Source organism: Alosa alosa, chromosome 21 (genome assembly GCF_017589495.1).
Source record: "Alosa alosa isolate M-15738 ecotype Scorff River chromosome 21, AALO_Geno_1.1, whole genome shotgun sequence".
Taxonomy (NCBI): domain Eukaryota; kingdom Metazoa; phylum Chordata; class Actinopteri; order Clupeiformes; family Clupeidae; genus Alosa; species Alosa alosa.
Genome location: NC_063209.1, coordinates 603,246 through 624,121, shown reverse-complemented (window position 1 = coordinate 624,121; position 20,876 = coordinate 603,246). Strand labels below are relative to the sequence as shown.

The 20,876-nt window shown below is 40.3% G+C and overlaps 1 protein-coding gene across 4 annotated transcripts in view; it reads right to left on the bottom strand.

Annotated features, from left to right (window-relative positions):
* The window catches only part of zbtb49 (zinc finger and BTB domain containing 49), a 43,291-nt gene that overhangs the window by 21,528 nt on the left and 887 nt on the right, over positions 1-20,876 (bottom strand). For 2 of the 4 annotated variants that reach the window (XM_048231744.1, XM_048231746.1), the window contains exons 2-5: positions 20,277-20,345; positions 11,451-11,610; positions 10,130-11,196; positions 5,420-5,466 (exon numbers count right to left, since the gene is read on the bottom strand). In XM_048231744.1, the coding sequence (XP_048087701.1) occupies positions 5,420-5,466; positions 10,130-11,196; positions 11,451-11,610; positions 20,277-20,280 (1,278 nt within the window). In that variant the 5' untranslated portion in view covers positions 20,281-20,345. The remainder of the gene's footprint in view (positions 1-5,419; positions 5,467-10,129; positions 11,197-11,450; positions 11,611-20,276; positions 20,346-20,876) is intronic. The other 2 variants (XM_048231747.1, XM_048231748.1) reach the window with 2 other exon arrangements.

Below are 20,876 nucleotides of genomic sequence, written 5' to 3'. Positions count from 1 at the left end.
CAGTATCACTCCCAGAATATATGGCACCCCCAAAATTCACAAAAAGACGTTCCCTCCGCCTCATTGTTGACAGCATAGGCTCAGTAACATACAACCTTTCAAAGCCCTAGTTGAGATTATAAAACCTCTCAAATAACAAAGCAACACTGTAAAAATTCAAAGCAACTGGCACAGGAACTAAGCACAGTGAAAGTAGAGGCAGACGAGATACTCATATCCCACGCATGTAGTCTCTGTTCACAAAAACTCCAGTGGACGCCACAATAAATATAGTGCAGAACCGTCTACAAGCAGACTCAACACTCCGCCAACGAACAAACTTAAAAGTTGAAGACATAGTCCAGTTGCTAACGTTTGTAGCAAAGTCCACATACTTCCTTTTCAGAGGGATCATATACAGACAAAAGGAGGGTTTTGCCATGGGGGACCCCCTTTCAGCCATCATGAGTGGATTCTTCATGGAGGACCTGAAAGCCAAAGCCATCGCCACCACTCCCAAAGAATGTAGGTTGACCCTCTGAGACGCTGATGTGGACTTTACATCTTGAGAAGATCAAGACCGCCACACACCTAAGACTCACAGACCATCTAAACACCATAGGCTAAACTGGAAACATAAAATTCACTCATGAGGAGGAAGAACATAGATCCATCGCCTTCCTGGACATGAAAATACATCACATTGAGGATGGTAGCATCAAGATAAAAATATACAGAAAACCCACACACACAGACCAGTATCTACTATGGGCATCAGAGCACCCCACAGCACACAAGCTATCAGTGGTCCAAGACCCTATATGACCGTACCAAGGTCATCACTGACAACCATGACAGAGAGGAGGAGGAGAACCACATAAAACAGGCACTCAAAGCTTGCAACTACCCAAACTGGGCCATAAACAAAGGCAAGAGAGAGGTCCAGAGAAATAACAAGGAGGAGAAAAAGAAAAAAGGTTCTAGGCCTGAGAACCTAGGGCATGGTCACCCTCCCATACGCCAGGGGTCACAGAACGCTGCATAGACAGAGGCGATGAGGAAACACCACATCATCACACCAGTGAAGCCACACATCAAGCTTTCGCCAAATCCTAGTACATCCTAAGGATCAGATTCCCCTGAGAAAAAAGTGTGATGTGATATACGAGATCCCTTGCCTAACATGCAATAAAATGTATATAGGAGAGACAGGCCGGCAATTCAGCACACTAAAAAAAAAGGAACACCAGAAAGAATGTGAAAAGGAAACATCTGGAACGCTCACCCGTGCAACAAGAATGAAAGCAACACAAGAAAATCTGAAATCTGCCATTTCAGACCACTGTAAGAGGGAAAACCATCTTATGAACTGGGACGCAGCCAAGGTCATCAAAACGGAAAGCAACAAATTCCATCGATGGATCAAAGAGGCGGTTGAAATCAGGAAGCGGGCCCCAAAGACTGTGAACCGGGATGAAGGAGCCTACCAGCTATCCCACACCTGGGACACAGTCCTGCAGGGGCCCGGGCTGTATGAAAAAACCACCAGACAGCAGAGGGCCCACCCTCCCCTGGAGCACCCCAGGGGACACGGCCATCCCACCACATCAGGTGGGATGGAAAACTCCATATAACACAGCTCAGACGACGTCACACCAACATCACGTGACACCTCTGATGAAGGCTACAGAGGCAAGGTAGCCGAAACTTGTCAGGTACACAATTTTACCTTATTGGCTTGTACAGAGAAACAGTAAGAATTAAGTTCTATATGTTCTGTCCACCAGAGGGCAGTGTATCAGTCAATGTCAATAGACTACGTGCATGAAAGGCTGAGTATTTATGCGTGTGTTAAAATTGTTATTATTGAGCAAGGGCTGGGCGATAAAACGATAGCGATATAGCAATAGACATGTAATCGATATCAATAACAAATACGTTCGATAGAACATTCATAATTAAAAGCAACACACACCTCCTGCCTTACGTTGTCCATAAATAAATAGGCTAAATATATCTTGCATTGTAGTATGTCAAACTCTACCAGAGTAGGCGATAGAAGTAGGCCTACCTCAACACAGACTCTCCTTGCCCTGTGTACTCTCTCTCTGTCCCTCTCAACAGGCGCATCCCTCCTCAGCATGCACATGTAATCCAAACATTAATCATGCAAGACGACTGGCTAAATTGCTATTAAATCCGGTTAGCATCATTAGAACGCTGCACGAATTTGTTCAAAACTGTTGCATTCAAATTGACTGCTAAGTTCTAATCATCTCAATCCCGATGCAAATGGAAAAGTATTTTCCAAGACTCGAACGGGTCTGTCCCAAGGAGAAAAAGTATTCATTTGAAACTTAAACACACGTAAGGAAACTGAACAGTCTAACCAGACTATGATAAACTAGCAAATTAAGCTAACGTTACTTTGTTTACAAGGCTTCAAACCAGTGCTGCTTTTCATTCAGATTTATCTGTACATTTATTTATTTGAGTGTTTTTCATGATTGTTTTGCCATTTCTTTTCCCTGTTTGCTTTGATTGATAACTTAGGTGATTAAAAACAGAGGAAAGTTTAAAATAAAAGTGTCTATTATGTCTATGTGTGAGCTCACTAAGCGCGAACCAGCCAGGATGCTAACGTCACCTACAGGAGCCCAGATGACCAATAATAGCCTTGCTAATGAGCTCGTGATTTTACTTCACCAGGCGTGAAAAAAACCTCGGAATCTGAATTGAAAACAACGTTTACAACCAAATACATTTATAGAAATTATCTCCATAGGCTACAGGTTCGAATATTAGAAGATCCCTAAAATTCGTTCGAATATCTTTAATTTTTAAAATAATCGAATTATATTCGAATAACGAAGTTCGGAGTCAAATCCCTACTTTTTTGAATGCTTAATGATCGTTTATAGCCTAAACTGCTTGCCATTGTATTTAGGGAGCTGCAAATAGCTAAGTTGTAGGCTATCCATATTCATGCGGTAGCTGTTACAAACACTGGTCATATGATTAAGTAGCCTAATGCCAACGTTGTTTCGTGGTATTTGTGGGAGTTTTATTCAGCGACCACCTGGCTGAGTGTTGGAGCATGTGGTGTGTGTGTGTGTCTCCCTCCCTGAATGCCTGTTCTGTAAAACATGCTTGCCATTGTATTTAGGGAGCTGAAAATAGCTAAGTTGTAGGCTATCCGTATGCATGCGTTAGCGGTAGCTGTTACGAACACTGGTCAATCATATGATTAAGTAATGCTGACGTTCCGAGATATTTGTGGGAGTTTTATTCAGCGACCACCTGGCTGAGTTTTGGACGGCGTGTGGTGGTGTGCTCCCTCCCTCCCCCTTCGAAAGGGCGGAGGTGCCATCGCAGTGATATCAGAGCTTTAATAATGAGAGACGTGTAGTTAAATATTAATTTGTGTTAACGTTTATCATGTACCAGACATACCGTGTATGCCTTACTTGTTTAGAGCCGTTTGCTAACGTTATCACTATCAATCCAGTTCAATGGTGGTTCGTCAGCTACCAAACAGAAGTTTGTGTGTGCGTCTGGTCTCATCACAGCGATATGAGAGTGCTGCGCTACCTGAAGGAGAGATTTTAAAACTTTGAGAGATATGTTTTTATACCTTTTGACGTTGATGCCGTTTAGAACAGAAACATCTGACACCACGTTATTTCCACGTTATTTTCCTCTGCTGATTTATGTTCTGTGGTTGACAAATCTGGCAGCTTCTTTTAGAAAAATATAGACATAGAAAAATTGAAACCATGCAGTCTAAAATGACAAATCAAGCACTTTATTTCAATAGCTACTTTTCAGGCTTATTGTTTTCTTAAATTATTTAAATGTGTTGACAAAGGACATTTTGTGATGACTTGAATTATGTCTTATAATATGTCAGCAAGCAAAGCATCATCAAGGCTGTGTTGTAAGATGTTGATGAAAGCATTTTGCACAGTTAACCATATCCAGTGCACCCATCCATAAGTTCAATAAATGTTCCTTTTTTAAATTGAGACTTATAACATTTGTTATCATCATTTGTGTAATTATGTGTCATTTGTATGATGTAAATTGAGGAAGAGCGCATGTTTGAATCTGCAAGCACGTTCACTAATGAACATTTCTTGACGAAGCTGGCCTATCTTAGCGATATATTTGATATATCTTAGCGATACATTTGAGTTAAATGTCCAGTTACAAGGCAAAGACAAGCACCTACCTCACCTAGCAAATAAGATTACTGTATTCACCAAAAAAACTTGAATATGGGACAGGCGCCTCGATCGCGACAGTATTATGCCTTTGAGATTTCTGAGCGAAATCGCTGAAACGTCTGATTGGGAGCCACTCTTGTGATCCCATGTATTAAACAGTAGGCCTCCATCACATCCCTGCAAAGTTTATTTCAAAAATATTACCCAACCAGCAGTGCTTAATATGACTGGATTATGGAACCATTTAATGCAGCATGTTGGTATTTCATTGAATATATTGTACAATGCTGTAAAATGGCCTGCTTCCTAATATGTTGCTGGAAAACAGAAATATGTGTGTTATGTATTTATTTATTATTATATCTGCAGCACCAGCTGATTTTAACTCTGTTGAAGAGGATATATTTATAATTTGACAATTTTAAGCTTGACCTACCACTTTGAGCAATGAGGGACAGGTGGGGCTCGAGAATGCCCCCTTGATCAAAGTGGGGAATGAAAGAAAAAGTTTGAGAATCACCCCCTGTAATTTAAGGAAGAACATTTATTTATTTACGATACATTCTTCATTCACTAAGAAAATTGTTGTCCTTAAAGGTTGGATTTTTACTCATTTAAGGCATGAAGATCAATTTCTAACAGCTGATTTTATATTCCTCTCTTTAGTCAACTTTAGCATGGGTTCAAATACTTCTCCCCACTGTTAGGCATTACCTTCCAGCAATAGACGTCATGCTCCGTGTAAGATATCTGTCTTCTGTGACATTAACAGTCTACTATGGGTTCGCTAACTACGTTGCTGGTGCTTAGTTTTTGTGGAAACATGTTCTATAGTTGCTTTTAGAATCTGTGAGAAAGTACTACTTTGTTCCAAATTGTAACTTTGTCTATTTGATTAATTGAGTGTTGAGACAATTTGTTGCTCAGCCTACCATTACAGTGGTGTGACTGACCGGACTTTACAGATATTATGTTCTCTGGAGGGACTTCAACTCATTTTTAGCATTTTGTATTGACATAGTTGGTTTCTGTTTGAGAAGAGCTTTCATTTGATCGCATACATGATGGGTTTATACAGTAATGTGCATTTAGTTATTTTTTTATGGTCAAAAAGATTTGCAGATTATGTCATAAAAAAAAAGCTAAAGAAATCTCTCTGAAAAGCAAAATGTATCTGAAATGTCTTTAAAATTAATGATACAAGAACTTCATACCTGTGAAAAATGTTTTCCACATATGTTACATTGGAATGGTTTCTCACCTGTTCAATGAAAAAAAAGAACTTCATTATTAAAGGGCTTACACATAACCACACCACATTTTACAGTGTTGTACACTGAATGACACATTAGCTGGTATGAAATATCATACATACAGTAAACAGTTTACTTCACATGACTAATGAAGCATTATCCCAGGTAATAACTGAAGGAGAATACATGAAGTACTACTTATTAATAGATTACTGTGATCTTTGATACCTTTTGGTCTTATAATGACTTCCTTTCACAGAACAACCTTCTGGATCCAAATCAGTCTGGGTTCAAAAGCAGCCACTCTATCGAAACGGCTCTGCTGTCTGTAACAGAAGCCTTAAAAGAAGCCAGGGCGACCGCTCGGTCATCAGTACTCATTCTTCTTGACCTATCGGCTGCCTTTGACACGGTTAATCACCGCATCCTTCTCTCTATACTCTACATGGGAATCTCCGGTTCTGCTCTCTCCTGGTTTGAATCCTACCTCACAGGACACTCGTTTAACGTATCATGGCTTGGTCAGCTATCTGTACCTCACCATCTCACCACAGGGGGCCCCAGGGCTCAGTGCTGGGCCCCCTTCTCTTTGCTATCTACACCACCTCCTTGGGACAGATTATCCGTTCGCATGGCTTCTCATACCACTGCTATGCAGACGACACACAGCTCTATCTGTCCTTTCCACCTGATGACCCCTTGGTTTCAGCACGGATCTCGGATTGCCTCTCAGACATAGCTACATGGATGAAGGCACACCACCTCCAGCTGAACCTCTCAAAGACTGAACTGCTGGTCCTCCCAGCTAAACCTACCATACACCACGACATCAACATCAAATTTGACTCCCTGTCTGTTTCACCTACCAGGACTGCAAGAAATCTAGGAGTTGTTCTCGACAACCAACTAAACTTCTCAGATCATGTTGCCTCAGTCGCCCGGTCATGCCGTTTCGCACTCTACAACATACGGAAAATCAGGACTTAATTGACTCAAGATGCTACCCAACTTCTGCTTCAGGCAATAGTCATCTCACGACTCGACTACTGCAACGCCCTCCTGACAGGTCTCCCAGCCTGCGCAGTGAAACCACTTCAGATGATCCAGAACGCGGTGGCGCGCCTGGTCTACAACCAACCCAAAAGGGCACATGTTACGGTTCTGCTCCCACCTACTTGAATGCCCTCATACAGACATACGCTACCTCCAGACCGCTAAGGCTCCTCAGGCCTAACGACGTCTAGCTCTACCACCAGTACACTCAGGCCAATCCAAACTTTTCTCATCTGTTCCTCGTTGGTGGAACACACTGTCAGTTCCTACAAGGGCAGGGACATCCCTCTCCATTTTCAAAAAACTCCTAAAGACCCAGCTCTTTAGAGAACATCTCCTCTCATAGCAACACTTACAACAAGTCTTGCTGATCCTAGCACTCACCAGCCGTCTTAAACTGACACGTAACTGTTAAAAACAGCACTCACTCATGCACTTATTCTTACTGTACTCTAATGTTTTTTAAATTGTCCTAAAATTGTTGAGAATTGCTCTAAAACTTAAACTGTTTACCATGTTGTTAGTCGCTTTGGCTAAAAAAGCATCAGCCAAATGTAATGTAATTTGAAAGTAAGAAATTATTCTTTCTTGATCCACATGCCCCCCGTGTGGAGGGATACCTATGTTCCCATGTTCCCAATTTCATTTCAGGAGGACTTGGGTAGTCTTAAACGCATGTTTGCAACAACATTCTTCCATTAACTTCCATTGCATTTTTACACAGCGAAATACAAAGTACAAAGTTATATTACCAGATATATGGCCAGACCAGGCAAAGTGGTATTACCAGAAGGATGGCAAATCTGGATATCTGGGCAACACAGAGCATGTAACAGTACGCTCACATTCACTTGAATGGCTAAGGTCATGCATTGTCTAACTGAATTGTGGATCTGTTGGCGTCTCTTTGCTCATGTTGCTTGCAGCAAAAGTTGAGAAAATCAACTTTTCAAGCACCAGTGCAAGAATCAAGCAAACGTGCGTTCTCATGGAGGGTTCACCTTATCAATGGCTGACCAAAACCAATTACTGTTTACACCATCAGTAATATTGAATATTGTGTGATCATTCACACCAGTGGTGATCCTAGACTTTGTTCTGAGACATTGCAGCTGGCTTGGCTACATTTTAGTTCACAATGTTCACTTTGGGGAGAGTTTAAATAGGATATTTGGTAGCCTACTAGAGTTATTTCTCTGACTATTCTGTACGTTCATCTGCCTTGCTGTTTTATTTTGAATCTCCCCTAGTGGGGAAGACTATCAAATAGCTTTTAAAATTCAAGTAAACATTCTCATAATATAGCCAGGCTACATAGTTATAACATTAGCGAGCTATCTGGCTACAACGTAGCCTAAATATACAACTGAAACAAAGCAAGGTCACAACCTCTGTAACTACACATTACAGTTTTATGTACAGTAGGATATGTACAAAAACAAATAGAAACTGACTGTATTGCTCACAAATATATAGGAATTTGAGCTGCAACTTGCCATGCCCCTCGACTTCACCTGCCAACACTAACATCCACACATCCCTGAACTTGAAACCTGTCTTCCTATCCAATTGCGACATTATGCTGTCAATCAAAAAAAGAGTCTAGCCTCTATGACGGTTCCTCCAATCATCATTCAGAAGCTCCGCATCCAGGCCATCCCACAGCAAGAGGAGGAGTACAGGAGCCTGGTGGAGGACTTTGTGCAATGGTGCAAACAACCACCTTCAACTCAACACTTCGAAGACCAAGGAGATGGTGGTGGATTTCCACAGGTCAAAGCCCGCTCTGCTACCAGTCTCCATTGATGGGGTCAATGTGGAGGTGGTAAACACCTACAAGTATCTGGGCTTACACCTGGACAATAAACTGGACTGGTCAGCCAATACTGAAGCACTCTACAAGAAAGGGCTGAGCAGGCTGTACTTCCTGAGGAGGCTGCGGTCCTTCAATGTCTGCAGTAAGCTCCTCAGGATGTTTTACCAGTCTGGTTTTGCCAGCATCCTTTTCTATGCTGTGGTATGCTAGGGAGGAAGCACAAAGAAGGATGCTGGGCGACTAGATAGGCTTAGCCCAAGATTATGCTTCTGCTCAAAGGGGTTCTTGTGTAGTAGGACTTTTATTGTTAGTAGGCATTAGTGCATTTCCCATTAAATTTTAGCTACGAAACCATTTTCCTCATTGCATGACGTTTGAGGGCTGTTGTTGTAAGACTTATGGTGAAATCGCACCAATCACCAAAAAGGTCCGCTTCTAAGCTACCAGGATATCCAGGTGTCGTCTTCCAAGGCTTGCTGTATGCTCAAGTTATTGTCAATCAAAGCTGGGGTGCCTGATTGACAGCTTGTTAGCCCAATTCCATGCGGTTTCTTATATCTCGAGAACCATTGGTCGCAGAGACACATGGGTGGGTTAAATCTAACCGGGAGAGTCACGTGATCACGCATCACTAGTCTGTAGCAGGAAGTATGCGCCTTCCAGACCACGGAAAACACAAGGAAATAAGTTTGAAATGTATTTGTTTCTAACTCTTTGTGTTTGTATAAGCTGGATTATACATCTACTAAACATATCATGAATAAAACAACATGGATATTTCACTACTATGGATTTTTACAGACATTTCAAGACCATTTATGACGTATAGGGATATTGGCATCCTTATCTGATCTACATTGAAAGTAAGAGAGTCACAGCTTCACAGGGGGTAGAAGGGGGCATTTTATAGTAGTTTGATAAGATGTATAGTGTTATTAATCAAATACAGTAATGCACAAAACACGTTTTGTCATAGAAAGCTTGACATTAATTGATTCCTGAGACTCTTAGCTTTAAAACGAGGTATATTATGACTATAGTGCTTCATGTTATGGTGCATACAATTGATTGTACAGTACGGGGAGGAGGAGGGGGGCACTGTAAGTGAGGAAGGTGCTGATATAGCTCAATTTAATGCCTTAAGAACACAATTAAGAAATTCTTAGGAAGATATTGGTGAATGAGGCCCAATGGGCTTATGTCAAATGTTTCATATATTTGAGATTCATATAAACGTTATATATGTTGCTAATAATTGTATGATCTGCATAATTACTGATGACTAAAAATACTTAGTAATTTGAATACTTCATTTTGATTTTTAAACTATTACAATTGTCTTTAATGTCTTTGAGTGCCCGTCAGACCGTGAAAGTAATTAGCCGTCAGTCTCACGGTTTTAGGCTAGTAAAAAATAGTTGTGCATAGTGCATAAGGATATGTGAATGCAATTCATTATGTTTTCTATGTCATTAGATAAAATGTATGTTCAAAAATCTTTTTGGGATCATAGAAGAGATATCTTGCAATGTTCATTTCTGTGATTTTGTTGAGCATGACATGAATGACTGACATGACGAGAGCTAACAGGATAGTTAGCTAGAAGGAGTTCTCTCCAGAGGTAAAAGTTACTTTCATAGCCTATGTAGGTTAGCAACACAAACTATGCTAGACGTGCACACCAAATAACCTTTACTTTTAAGCCCTTGTCTTAACACATCACTTGATGAATTAAACTGTTTATTTTGATACATATCTCCCTTTCTCTCATTGTGTGTGTTTGTATGCAATTTTCTACATACCAGTATGCGAGCGCTTGTGCAGCTCCAGGTTGCTTGGGTGTTTAAATGCCTTCCTGCATATTTCACAGGAATAATTCCTATTTCTTGATTGTCTTGGAGGGGCCCTGCTTGATTCGGAGCAAATCTCCACCGCGTTTACTGTTGGGATGGAGACTTTCTGACTACTGCCTGACGTTGAGTCTTCCAGGTTTTCTAGTGCAACCCGCTCATCCAAGCTTTGCTCGGTCTCCTGCAGACTCTTATTCACACAGTGTTCAGTGAACTGACTCTTCGAAATGTGCATTTTTACGTCCATTCTCTCAGAGCAGAGGTAGTTGTACTTTTTCAGGTATACAGCTTTCTTGGAGCGCACAGGCCTAGACAAAGGGCTCTTGAAAGCAGGAAGATACGTGCAGTCAGATGCTACTGAAATGGAACCTCGAGGTGTAGAAAGATCCTGATCCATTGGTATAGCACTTCTTTGGCAGGCAGGGCTATAGTCAATGGTGTTATTTGTGCATTCAGCTGAAAAAGTTCCTTCCACCGAAACCTGATCCTGACTTTGCTTACTAAGAGAGTAGCATGTCTGTACAGCACTTTGTTTAAAATATTGCTTGCTAGAGAAATTGCGCAGCTTGTAGCCATGTAATGGCTGTTTTATTGACGCTGTAGTCATGTTTGTGACCATATCAATTGAAATGTTTTCCTGAATGTGTGAATCTTGTTTGGACTGATCTTCCTCAACGGTAATGTTCAGAGGTTTCTGGGTTTCTGTGGGCATAAGATCAGTCTCAGGAGGTAGGTTACCACTCATCATGCAGTCCTGCTCATGTGACAGGTCACCTGGCATGGAGAATGTGGAGGAATCAATAGATGAGGCACAAGACTTTGGGAAACTGTTGCACATGCTCAGTATGTTGGGCACCTGTAGATACTGTGCAATATCCAACAAGGCTTGAACATTTTCATGATTCAACTCCAGGTGAGAGGTATACATATAATCCAGTACTTGGCCAATTCCTCCAACATCCTGAATGACTAGATGGAAAACATCATTTCTCTGACCTGTTGTATTATGGAAAAGAGACCTTAAAAAATAAAAATATTCAAGTTTAATAAAGATACAAAGATACAAGTTAAATAAGTAAAAAAGTATAGTGAAATATTCCAGGATACACGTTTTTGTTAGCCTGGCTAACACCAAACCAAATGTGTCATTAGATCAGACAGGTTCCCTGGCCAGGCTTTTGTATGAAATTTGAAAGAATAAAGACAACTGGATTTGTCTCGAAATCTGAAAAGTACAGACAAATGTACATAAAAGAAAAGATCTGATTCTTACCTGAAATATGAGCTGAATGCAGCCAGGACATTCTTATGGGCTTTAAAGCACACACCCTTGACAACGAGCATGCAGTCACAGAGCATACCCTGGATTCGCTGTTCCTGCAGCTGCTGGAGTAGGTAGGTGCTGTGGCTTGAGAGGCCTTCCATGGTTCTGGCTGTGTAGATTTGTTTGAATATATATATATATTATATTATGAACATTCTTTGCCATAGAGAAACAGACAATAGCGTTGGATTATAACCATGCTTTGCCACAAAAACAGACAAAAACATGAGGTAAGTCGAGCTATATGAAGTTATTATTTTGCTGTCACTTCGTCTGTTTTATAACCCAGAAGGATATACTTGGTATCAAATGATAGCTCTGTGTCTCCTCTTTCATCTGACATGCGTGGCATATCTATCCGATCACAGGTCCGCGAGTAATTCAAACGAGAGTAATGGGTGTGCAGTTGGTTTTTGTACATGACGTTATTATTTTTCAGTCACTTCGTCTGTTTTCATAAGCCAGAAGGATCGACATACTTGGTACCAATGGATAGCCCTGTGTCTCCTCGGGTTGCGAGTAATTCAAACGAGAGTAATGGGTGCGCAGATGAACGCAGAGACTGTAAATATGATACAATTTGATTTAATATCATGATTTTTTTTTAATCTTCATATTTTAACGTACAGACAAGTGTCTCGTTGGAATGTCCCACTTCTGATCTGTCACACAATAAAGGCTTCTCGCTGCTATGAACAGTTACGGAGCAATGTAACAGAGAAGAAAGGGTGTGTTTTTTGATGCACTTTGCGTAATCGGCTTCTAAGGGTTAAAATCTCACGTACCCCCTGGAGTGCCTTCACGTACCCCCAGGGGTACGCGTACCCCCATTTGAGAACCACTGGCCTAGACTCTGCCGGAAAAAAAAAACAATATATGTGTGTGTGGCACTTAAGGCTCTGGCATGGTCCTGCGTCACATTTGCGCGTGTCCAAGACGTGCGTCATTTTTGCTGTGGACGTGAAGCATACTCCAATTTCTGCTGTCCTGAATGCGCGTTAAATTGTTAAGGTTAGCGCCTGCGCACTACGGATTAACTGTGATACTCTGCCCCACCAACTGGCGGCGGTACATTGAGCCTGAAAGTAGGACACAACCACCAAAGAAGCCTGAAATGCCTGAAGAAAAGAAGAAGGAAGAGCTGATGACGCGCGGTCTTAAATTTCGGTCGACTCAAAGACGCGACGCATGCTGTAAAAATGACGCAATTCTCGTCACGCGCTCACCAGTGCCGCGTGCGCGGGACGCAGACGCGGGACCGTACCATAGGCTTTACAATGACCAGAATAAAAGGGTTAAAATATACATATATTTAAAAAGTAGAATCCATGCAAAAATACTTAAAAAACAATTATTTAATAAATATTTCAGGAAAAAATAAGTTGTATGTGTATGTGTTTATTAGTTCCAACGTTTAATAAATTAGACACTGATGGCACAGTGCTCTGTTTTAAGTCTTTTTTTCTCAACTAAAAAGGCTTTGCGCTGGTTAGGGGGTACTTGGCTGAAAAAATATTTCACAGGGGGTACATCACTGAAAAAAGGTTGAGAACCACTGCTCTACTCTACTAGGGTTATCAGTCAATGAGTTTTAGAGTTTTGCGGTTGCGGAGATTGCGGTATGACAGATTTCAAACTTTCAAAGGGCTAAAGATGCGAAGGAATATGGATTCTCTAATAATGGAAAGATAAATGCAAATGTCTATATGCATAGCGTTATTTAGCTAAAGTAGGTTACATTCATCAAAATTTAGTTCATATCCAGTTTTTGCTTTTTGTTCTCTGAACTGTTTCTCATCCCTAGTTACACATATATCATTGCAGAATAATTGTCTCGTGATATACCATTATTGTGGACAATTTAACTTGCCACCATACTTTTATTTGCTTTTACTGAATGCCGTTGTTTATGTAAAGCACATTGAATGGCCTCTGTATATGAAATTCGCTATATAAATAAAGAAATGCATTACTACTTTCTCAAAAATCGTATAGCAACTACTCATGTGCTATATATTTCCAAGAGGTTTATTTTATTAAATCTTTCTGGGATCATAGAAGAAATAAGTTAGTGAGCACTACACAAATGACAGACATGACCTGAGCTAGCAGGATTAGTTAGCAAGGAGCTCTCTCAAGATGTAAAAATCTGACAAGGTTGTAGCCTATTTCTAAATAACATTAAACCCAATAGTAGACCTAAATTACCTAAATCCGATAGCCTAGGTAGGTTAGCAACACAAACTTGAGAGATGCAAGTGAGCAAATCAACTTCATATTAAACTTATTAATGTGTTACCACAGAATCACTGAATAGAGTTTCACAATATTCAAAGTTTCATTAAAAAATGGTTCAAAATAAGAGGCACAGCAAACCATAGACTAGCAGCCATGTCTCGCTTTTTTTGGCATGACAGCGCCGCATATGTGTGTGAGGAAAAAAGACGCACCGCCACACCCCCTATACACCCCTGTTGTATAGAATTTTCACGTTGTTGTGTTTTCCCCCCATTTCACCTTGCGTTGCAGTCTGGTTGACTATGAAAAAATAGGCTAGGTTAATGAAATTTAACACCTTAGTTGAAAAAATTAAGACTTGGGAACGGAATTTAAGACTTTCTAAGGCCTTAATCTAGGAACATGACATTTAAGACCTTATTAAGACTTTTAAGACCCCGCGGCTACCCTGGTGACATAGTAAAAAAGGGCAGGGCTTGGAATCAAACAATTACATGACACCTGTTGGGCAACCACGTCGACAAAGGCAAAGTAAGGCAGAACGTACGGAGACAAATTATGATGACTCTTCCAGAAATAACTTGCGGGCCCTAACAAAACAAATGTAGGAGACCAGTGATTAGATATTAGGATTCAACCAAGGGGCGGTTTCAAAAAATAGACTGGCAGCTGAAGCAGCAAGAGTCAGTAAGGATAACTGTTGAGAGGAGTAGAGTAGCGGGGTCATTCGCTTATTCATCCGCCGGCCATAGACCTCTGAAGTCCGCCTACAAAAAAGAACCAAAGCTGCCATCTTAACCCATGTAAGGAGATCCGGATGTTAATTGAAGCTAACTACCTATGGGAAGTTGCATTGCAAGTTAGCTCTGGGGTAGCAAAAATCTAAGTTTGCCATCTTAATGTACCGAAGATCACAGGAGCCACTCGAAGGCAGAGGACAAAAGTCCGTTGAGCAAAACGTAACTTTGGATCTACACATTAACATTCCTTACTGTTTGGGAAAACTCCTTACTGTTGAAAAACTCCCTTCTATTTGTAGTATGTAACATTCTTGTTATTAAGTTCTTTAAAAGTTTGATGGCGGGTCTCTTTCATGGGGGATAAGGGGTTAATCTGTGACAGTCTCAGTATTTAATTGTTTGCCATCACTGAGCATAATACTAAGTTATTTCCACTATGTTCATGCTTTATCATCACTAAATTCTCCCTGATCTACATTCCAGACTTCTGGAAACTAGGGATCGACCGATATGGTTTTTTCAGGGCCGATACCGATATCAATTATTACCAAAACAGGAGGCCGATAACCGATATGTAAAACCGATATGTCAGTTGTCAAAAAGATAGTAAAGGCGATATGCTGCAAAAAATTCACTCAAAAGCATTTAATTATGCAAACTTTTCTTTTGATATACAATTGTCTCTCAACTTGCATCACATGTAAATCCTGTGTATGATATTAATCCAAGAACTGAGTGATAGCAATTATTTTCATAGACTAGGCCTACACAATGGGCTATGTGCTTGTTAAGGGACCTGTCACAAAGAGGATGCTTTGCCAGCGTGTGTGTGAGTGCACGAGAGAGGGAGAGGAAGTGGTGCATGCGTGATGGCAAGTGTTACGGTTGAACAGTTTAACAAAACAGTTTAAAAATAGTTCTTAGGCTATTTAAGCATGCAATTTGTGTCCATGTGTAGGCTACACTTTGGTGAGCCTAAAAAGCACGTTAATAGCCAGCTCAGGCCGCGATTTAGGCTAACCTACTTCAGGTCGAATTAAATTACGGCTGGCCCTGGGTGCCTGTAGCCTAGTCTTTTCTGACAGTCCGTTTCAAAAAGGAGCAACTAGACTTTTTGACGTTCGCTATCGCATATTTAGGACTTGTCTACTATGTAGACCTAAGGGATAACGTCAGCCGAGGTGTCCCGTTATTCACAATTAATGGACGAGGCAGAGGCAAAGAACTCCTGACGCGCAGCACCCGAGTTTGTAGGCTAACTAGTAGCCTAGGCTAAACTCACTAACGTGCATCAATCGGGAATTCGCTAAATGAAGGAAGTGGGTGCTTTACTTATTGATCCGGATCAAAGAGACAATAGCGTCCAAAGTGGTGTTTTTGTAACTTCAGTGTAGATGATTGTGATCAAGCAATATAGCAATATAATGTACACTCTGCCTCAGTGAGAATCCTAAACTTTCTCTGTGTTCAGTCTTCGATCCTGATTGGCTGCATTCGTGTTAACTAACAAATCAGACGGTGTAGTGGGCGGGACAATGCTCTCAACCACAGAGTAGCAAATGCAGGGAGTGAGAGACACTTTACAGACAAAGTAGCGCGTTTCATTCTTTATCCATTTCAATATCGGCTTATCGGTGGAAAAAATTACCGATACCAATTATTATAAAAATGCTAAATATCGGCCCGGCCGATAATTGGTCGACCCCTACTGGAAACAATGTCCACAATGATGCATTATGAAGCATAAAATTCATATTATGGAGCTTCATAGTCAAAGGTTTTATTTCGTTAAAAGAAAGAACAAATATGTATCTTTATCTGGTATCAATCCCATTAGGATCATCAAGGGCCCATATAGTCATTTGGGGGTCCAAATATGGGGTTCCAAAAGTGTCACCTCTGCCAGAGAGGGTTTTTGGACCCCCATGAAACCCCCACCAGTGGTACCATACCCTTCAAATTCATTTTGTCAAGAGCAAGGTTCCCATATATAACAAATAATCCTGTTTAGAATAAATATGATCATTAATTGTGGTGCTAGGGCCACCCAAAAAGTGAAAAATCACACATGCTGTCAACATTTTTTAGGACTTTGGTGACCCACCTCTCACCCAAACAGTCAGGAATGTTGATTCTGCCTCCAGAATTCGGTAGTACAGGCTACAATGAACTACCACACCAGTTTCCAGCCTTCTACCACTATTAGAACAAATGTTATAGTGTCCCAGTGACTTCCGTTTCACTTTCGCTACAAGGGACCTATCTTTCAAAAAAATATGAACGGGAGTTAATGGAGAGATAACAATTATTTTTTGGTCCAGTCTGAATTGTGCCGCGAATTTCACATATGATGTGTGTAAATTTAAAATATATTTTCTCACGTCCTACTGTTGTTCGATAGACTTCAAAAGTTATGTTGGTTTTGTGCGAATCCGCTCAGAGGACTACATCTCTCGTCTCGAACAATGTACGTCACCAACGTAATGAAACGATAAGATTAGTTGTTATGCTAGTTAACGGTTGCATCTTGCTGCCTGTTATGTCACTTAACAGTATCTAATATACAGTCTATAGACAAATACAACTTACCTGATGTGTTTAATCCTCTGACTCATGGTATTTTCATCGGCAAGGAAAGCCCAATTAAGACCTGTTGCTGGTATTACGATCTTTCACAATGTTGTAATTCAATAGTTACGAAACAAACTGCAAATGTCTTTACATGAAAAATTGTCTTTAAAATTGACAAACATCATATGGGTAATTCAAGGCACAAGTCAACCGGGACCAGAAAATACTTTCTTTTTCGCCATAGACTGGCGTTCAAAATGTTTTGAAAGATAGGTCCCATGGAGGCAAACGGAAGTGGCGTCACTAGGACACTCTATGGGCTTCCAAAAATGGCAACAGATGAATTGACCGTTCGCAAAAGCCACGCCCCCTAGTTACTACGCCCGTCAAACAAAAAAAGAGTTGTGAGAAATTCAATGGTACAGTACAGGTACAGTAGCTGTTAAGACTCTAAAAGTTACAGCACAAGAGGCTCTTTTAGCGAGCCAAGGACCTAAATTCATTTACAATCATTTACAATCCGTTGAAAGACTGCAGTATGACATGGACACACATGTATAAAAACTCATATCTAGCTTTGTTGGGTGACAAACTTAAACGGGAGGCGAGTATATAGACTTGCATGCATGTTACAAGGACACTGGGCCATGTCATGTAAGGAACATGGTGCTGCCAAAAAACGGAAGCATAGCCTACATTGCAGAGCCACTTCAACTTTATTATTATATGGTGAATGAATGTTACACTACTGTGCACAGACCACTGATCTATAAAGATCAGTTGCACAACCCCATGCTTCTCTGACGTGACGAAGCTAGCACATTATTAGCAGCGGTTAGCTAACTATGCTAACGTTAGTTATCTACAAGTCTCCTCCAAGTGACAATCATTTTATATACAATGAGCTGCCAATGCTGAAAACAATTAACATCCTTATTTATCTTACTTACATTGAGTTGACTGTGTGGCTTAATCCTATGTGGTGGAGCACTGTTTCGCTAACGAGTAGTGCTAACCCTTTGCTTTAAAATAGTGGAGATCTGGGACGAGAGAATTTAATCTAATTTAACATAATTACAGAAAACGTAATCAAGATTGAAAGGCATGTGTCTGTGTATCGGTGTTGTGTTAATCCCACATGTCATTTGACTGTCCTTTTCAACATCACTATAAAATCCCATAAAACTAGACAAATATCAAGCCTCCCTATACACGAATCCGGCGAAACTACCGGAAGTAAGCGGGCACCATTACTGAGCTGTTGCTGGGTAGCATTGCACCAGTGCCTCCTACTGGATTTGTTGCGTCCACTGGGATAACAGCCCGCGATTTACGACGGTCTCACTACTTCTTCATGAATTTGTTTATTTGATATCCATTCATTTATTTATTGTTGCCAAATGGACAGATATTTTTATAGTTTCCTCGTTAGCTAGCCTATCGGAACTCCCCCTATTACCGTCGGTCCCGTATTTCCACCGTCTTGCGTTTATAGTTCACTTAATATCTATTTCTATACAAACCAAGACGGCGGACTTAAGGCCCATTCACACCAAAAACGATAACGATAACGATAACTATAAATAAATATCGTTCTCGTTAATATGAATGACGACGTTCACACATAAACTATAACGACATGAAGAACGATATCGTTGGGGATCACTTTCAGAGCGATTTTCACAACGATAAAATGCTAATAGCCAGTCAGAACCCATCGAATTTTAGCCCTCACATTTATTAACACAATGAGAGACTTTGTTCATCGTTGTTCAGTGTGAACGCTTTTATCGTTATGGTTATAGTTATAGTTATCGTTATCGTTCTTGGTGTGAATGGGCCTTTACGGCTGTAAACAGTGTTGTAAGGCTGCGTGTACACAACCGCTTGGAGCTCCAGTGGAATTTTAATTTCATGACGAGAATTCTCGGTCTAACCGTTCATGTGCAGTTGAAACGGTGTAAATAGGCGACCCATCAGGCCAGCACTACAACTCCGAGCGTGGTAAACAAAATTGGATATTTCAGGCAGTAAATGCTCCCGTTAAGAACCAAACCAGATTTTGTTCAAATCGACACACCTATGGCTACTGAAAAATGTAAGGTTCATTTAGCAAATGTTATTTTGAAGTGTTAAAAAACATTGTTGTTTTAGAATTTCTGAACAAAAGTGGTGATAATTGGGGGTGTTACGATAGCTAACATCATCAGCCCAACAAGCCATACTGCCTGGCTGTAGCTGTCATTGAGGGTGCGTTATCACGGTTTTGTTTACATACCATATTGGATTGGTTGTGTCCACTGGGATAACAGCCCGCGATTTACGACTGTCTCACTACTTCTTTTATAATGTCAAGTAGGACAACATGCCAAATGGACAGATATTTGTATAGTTTCCTCGTTGGCTAGCCTAGCTAGCATAGTTATTGCTAACGTTAGCTAGCTACAGTAGTTAAGTAGATATAATATCAACCTAGTCCCAATTATGTCTATTTCCTCGTTCTCTACTCTAAACTATTTTCATAAATAATCTGTAAGATCGCTTGTACCTTCATCTCTTCATCTGTGACCGGAGGCCACTGTCTAACACAGGGGTGGGCAAACTTTTTGGCTCAAGGGCCCCCACGACACACACATAAAAAAAAACATTTTTTATAGCCTATAATTTAATATGAAAAATATTTATTTTAAAATATTAATTGCTTAAAAATACTGCTAATTTTATGCTGTTTAACACATGTATAAACTGTGCACTGTCGCTTTAAGACAGTCGCTTTAATTGACGTTTATTTCTCAATGATCTTCTGCCTGCTCCGCTGTGGCTAGTGCTGTACCTACATTTCTATGGAGCCGTAAGGTGAAGTTGACGGGCCATGTCTGCCTGCACAGAGCTACTGGACTATGGAGTGAGGATTGTCTCAAAATTATTTAAATATATATAAAAGGATATATATACATATACATACATTTAAAAATATCCAAATACAAAATACAAATATAAAAATGTGACGTACAAATAAATAAACAAATTTATAGAAATAAATGTGTAAATATATTTTCGAGATTTGAAAATAAATATGCTTGACTTTGTATGTGAAATCCGCATTTGTGAATCTCCTTTTTGCCTTCATATCGATGACGTAATTTTGAGACTGTCTATAAAATTAAAAACGGCACTACACATCGAAACCGATAAAAAATTGTTCGGGCTAGTTGTTATTACTTACCCATCCATTTAATCCAGTGTCTTCCATGTCGTTAATCCTGCTAGTCATAGACCACTTGACTGAACTGAACTAGGGAAAACAGCGTCGGAAAGATTCAGTTGCTATCAGTTGATAACAGACATGTTGCACAACACTGCCATCTGCTGGTTGTTCAGTGGAGGGTGTCTTCGCATTCAAATCTAGTGGCATTTATTTGTGGATCTTGGTGTGCAGTAGGAATGTCTCAAAATTACGTCATCGACAAAAGCAAAAAGGAGATTCACAAATGCAGATTCCACATACAAAGTCAAGCATATTTATTTTCAAATCTCAAAAATATATTTACAAATTGTTTATTTATTTGTATGTCACATTTTTATATTTGTATTTGGATATTTATAAATGTATGTATATGTATATATATATATCCTTTTATATATATTTTTAATAATTTTGAGACAATCCTCACTCCATACTGGACTGCCATTGGCTCATCTGCGTTCGATGGGCGGGGGGGTCAATTGTGAAATTCCAATGTGTCAATTAGGGCCATGGCACCCAAAATTCAAATGGACACCATGGGCAAACCGTTTGAGATATTGACCTGAAACTTCAGATTCC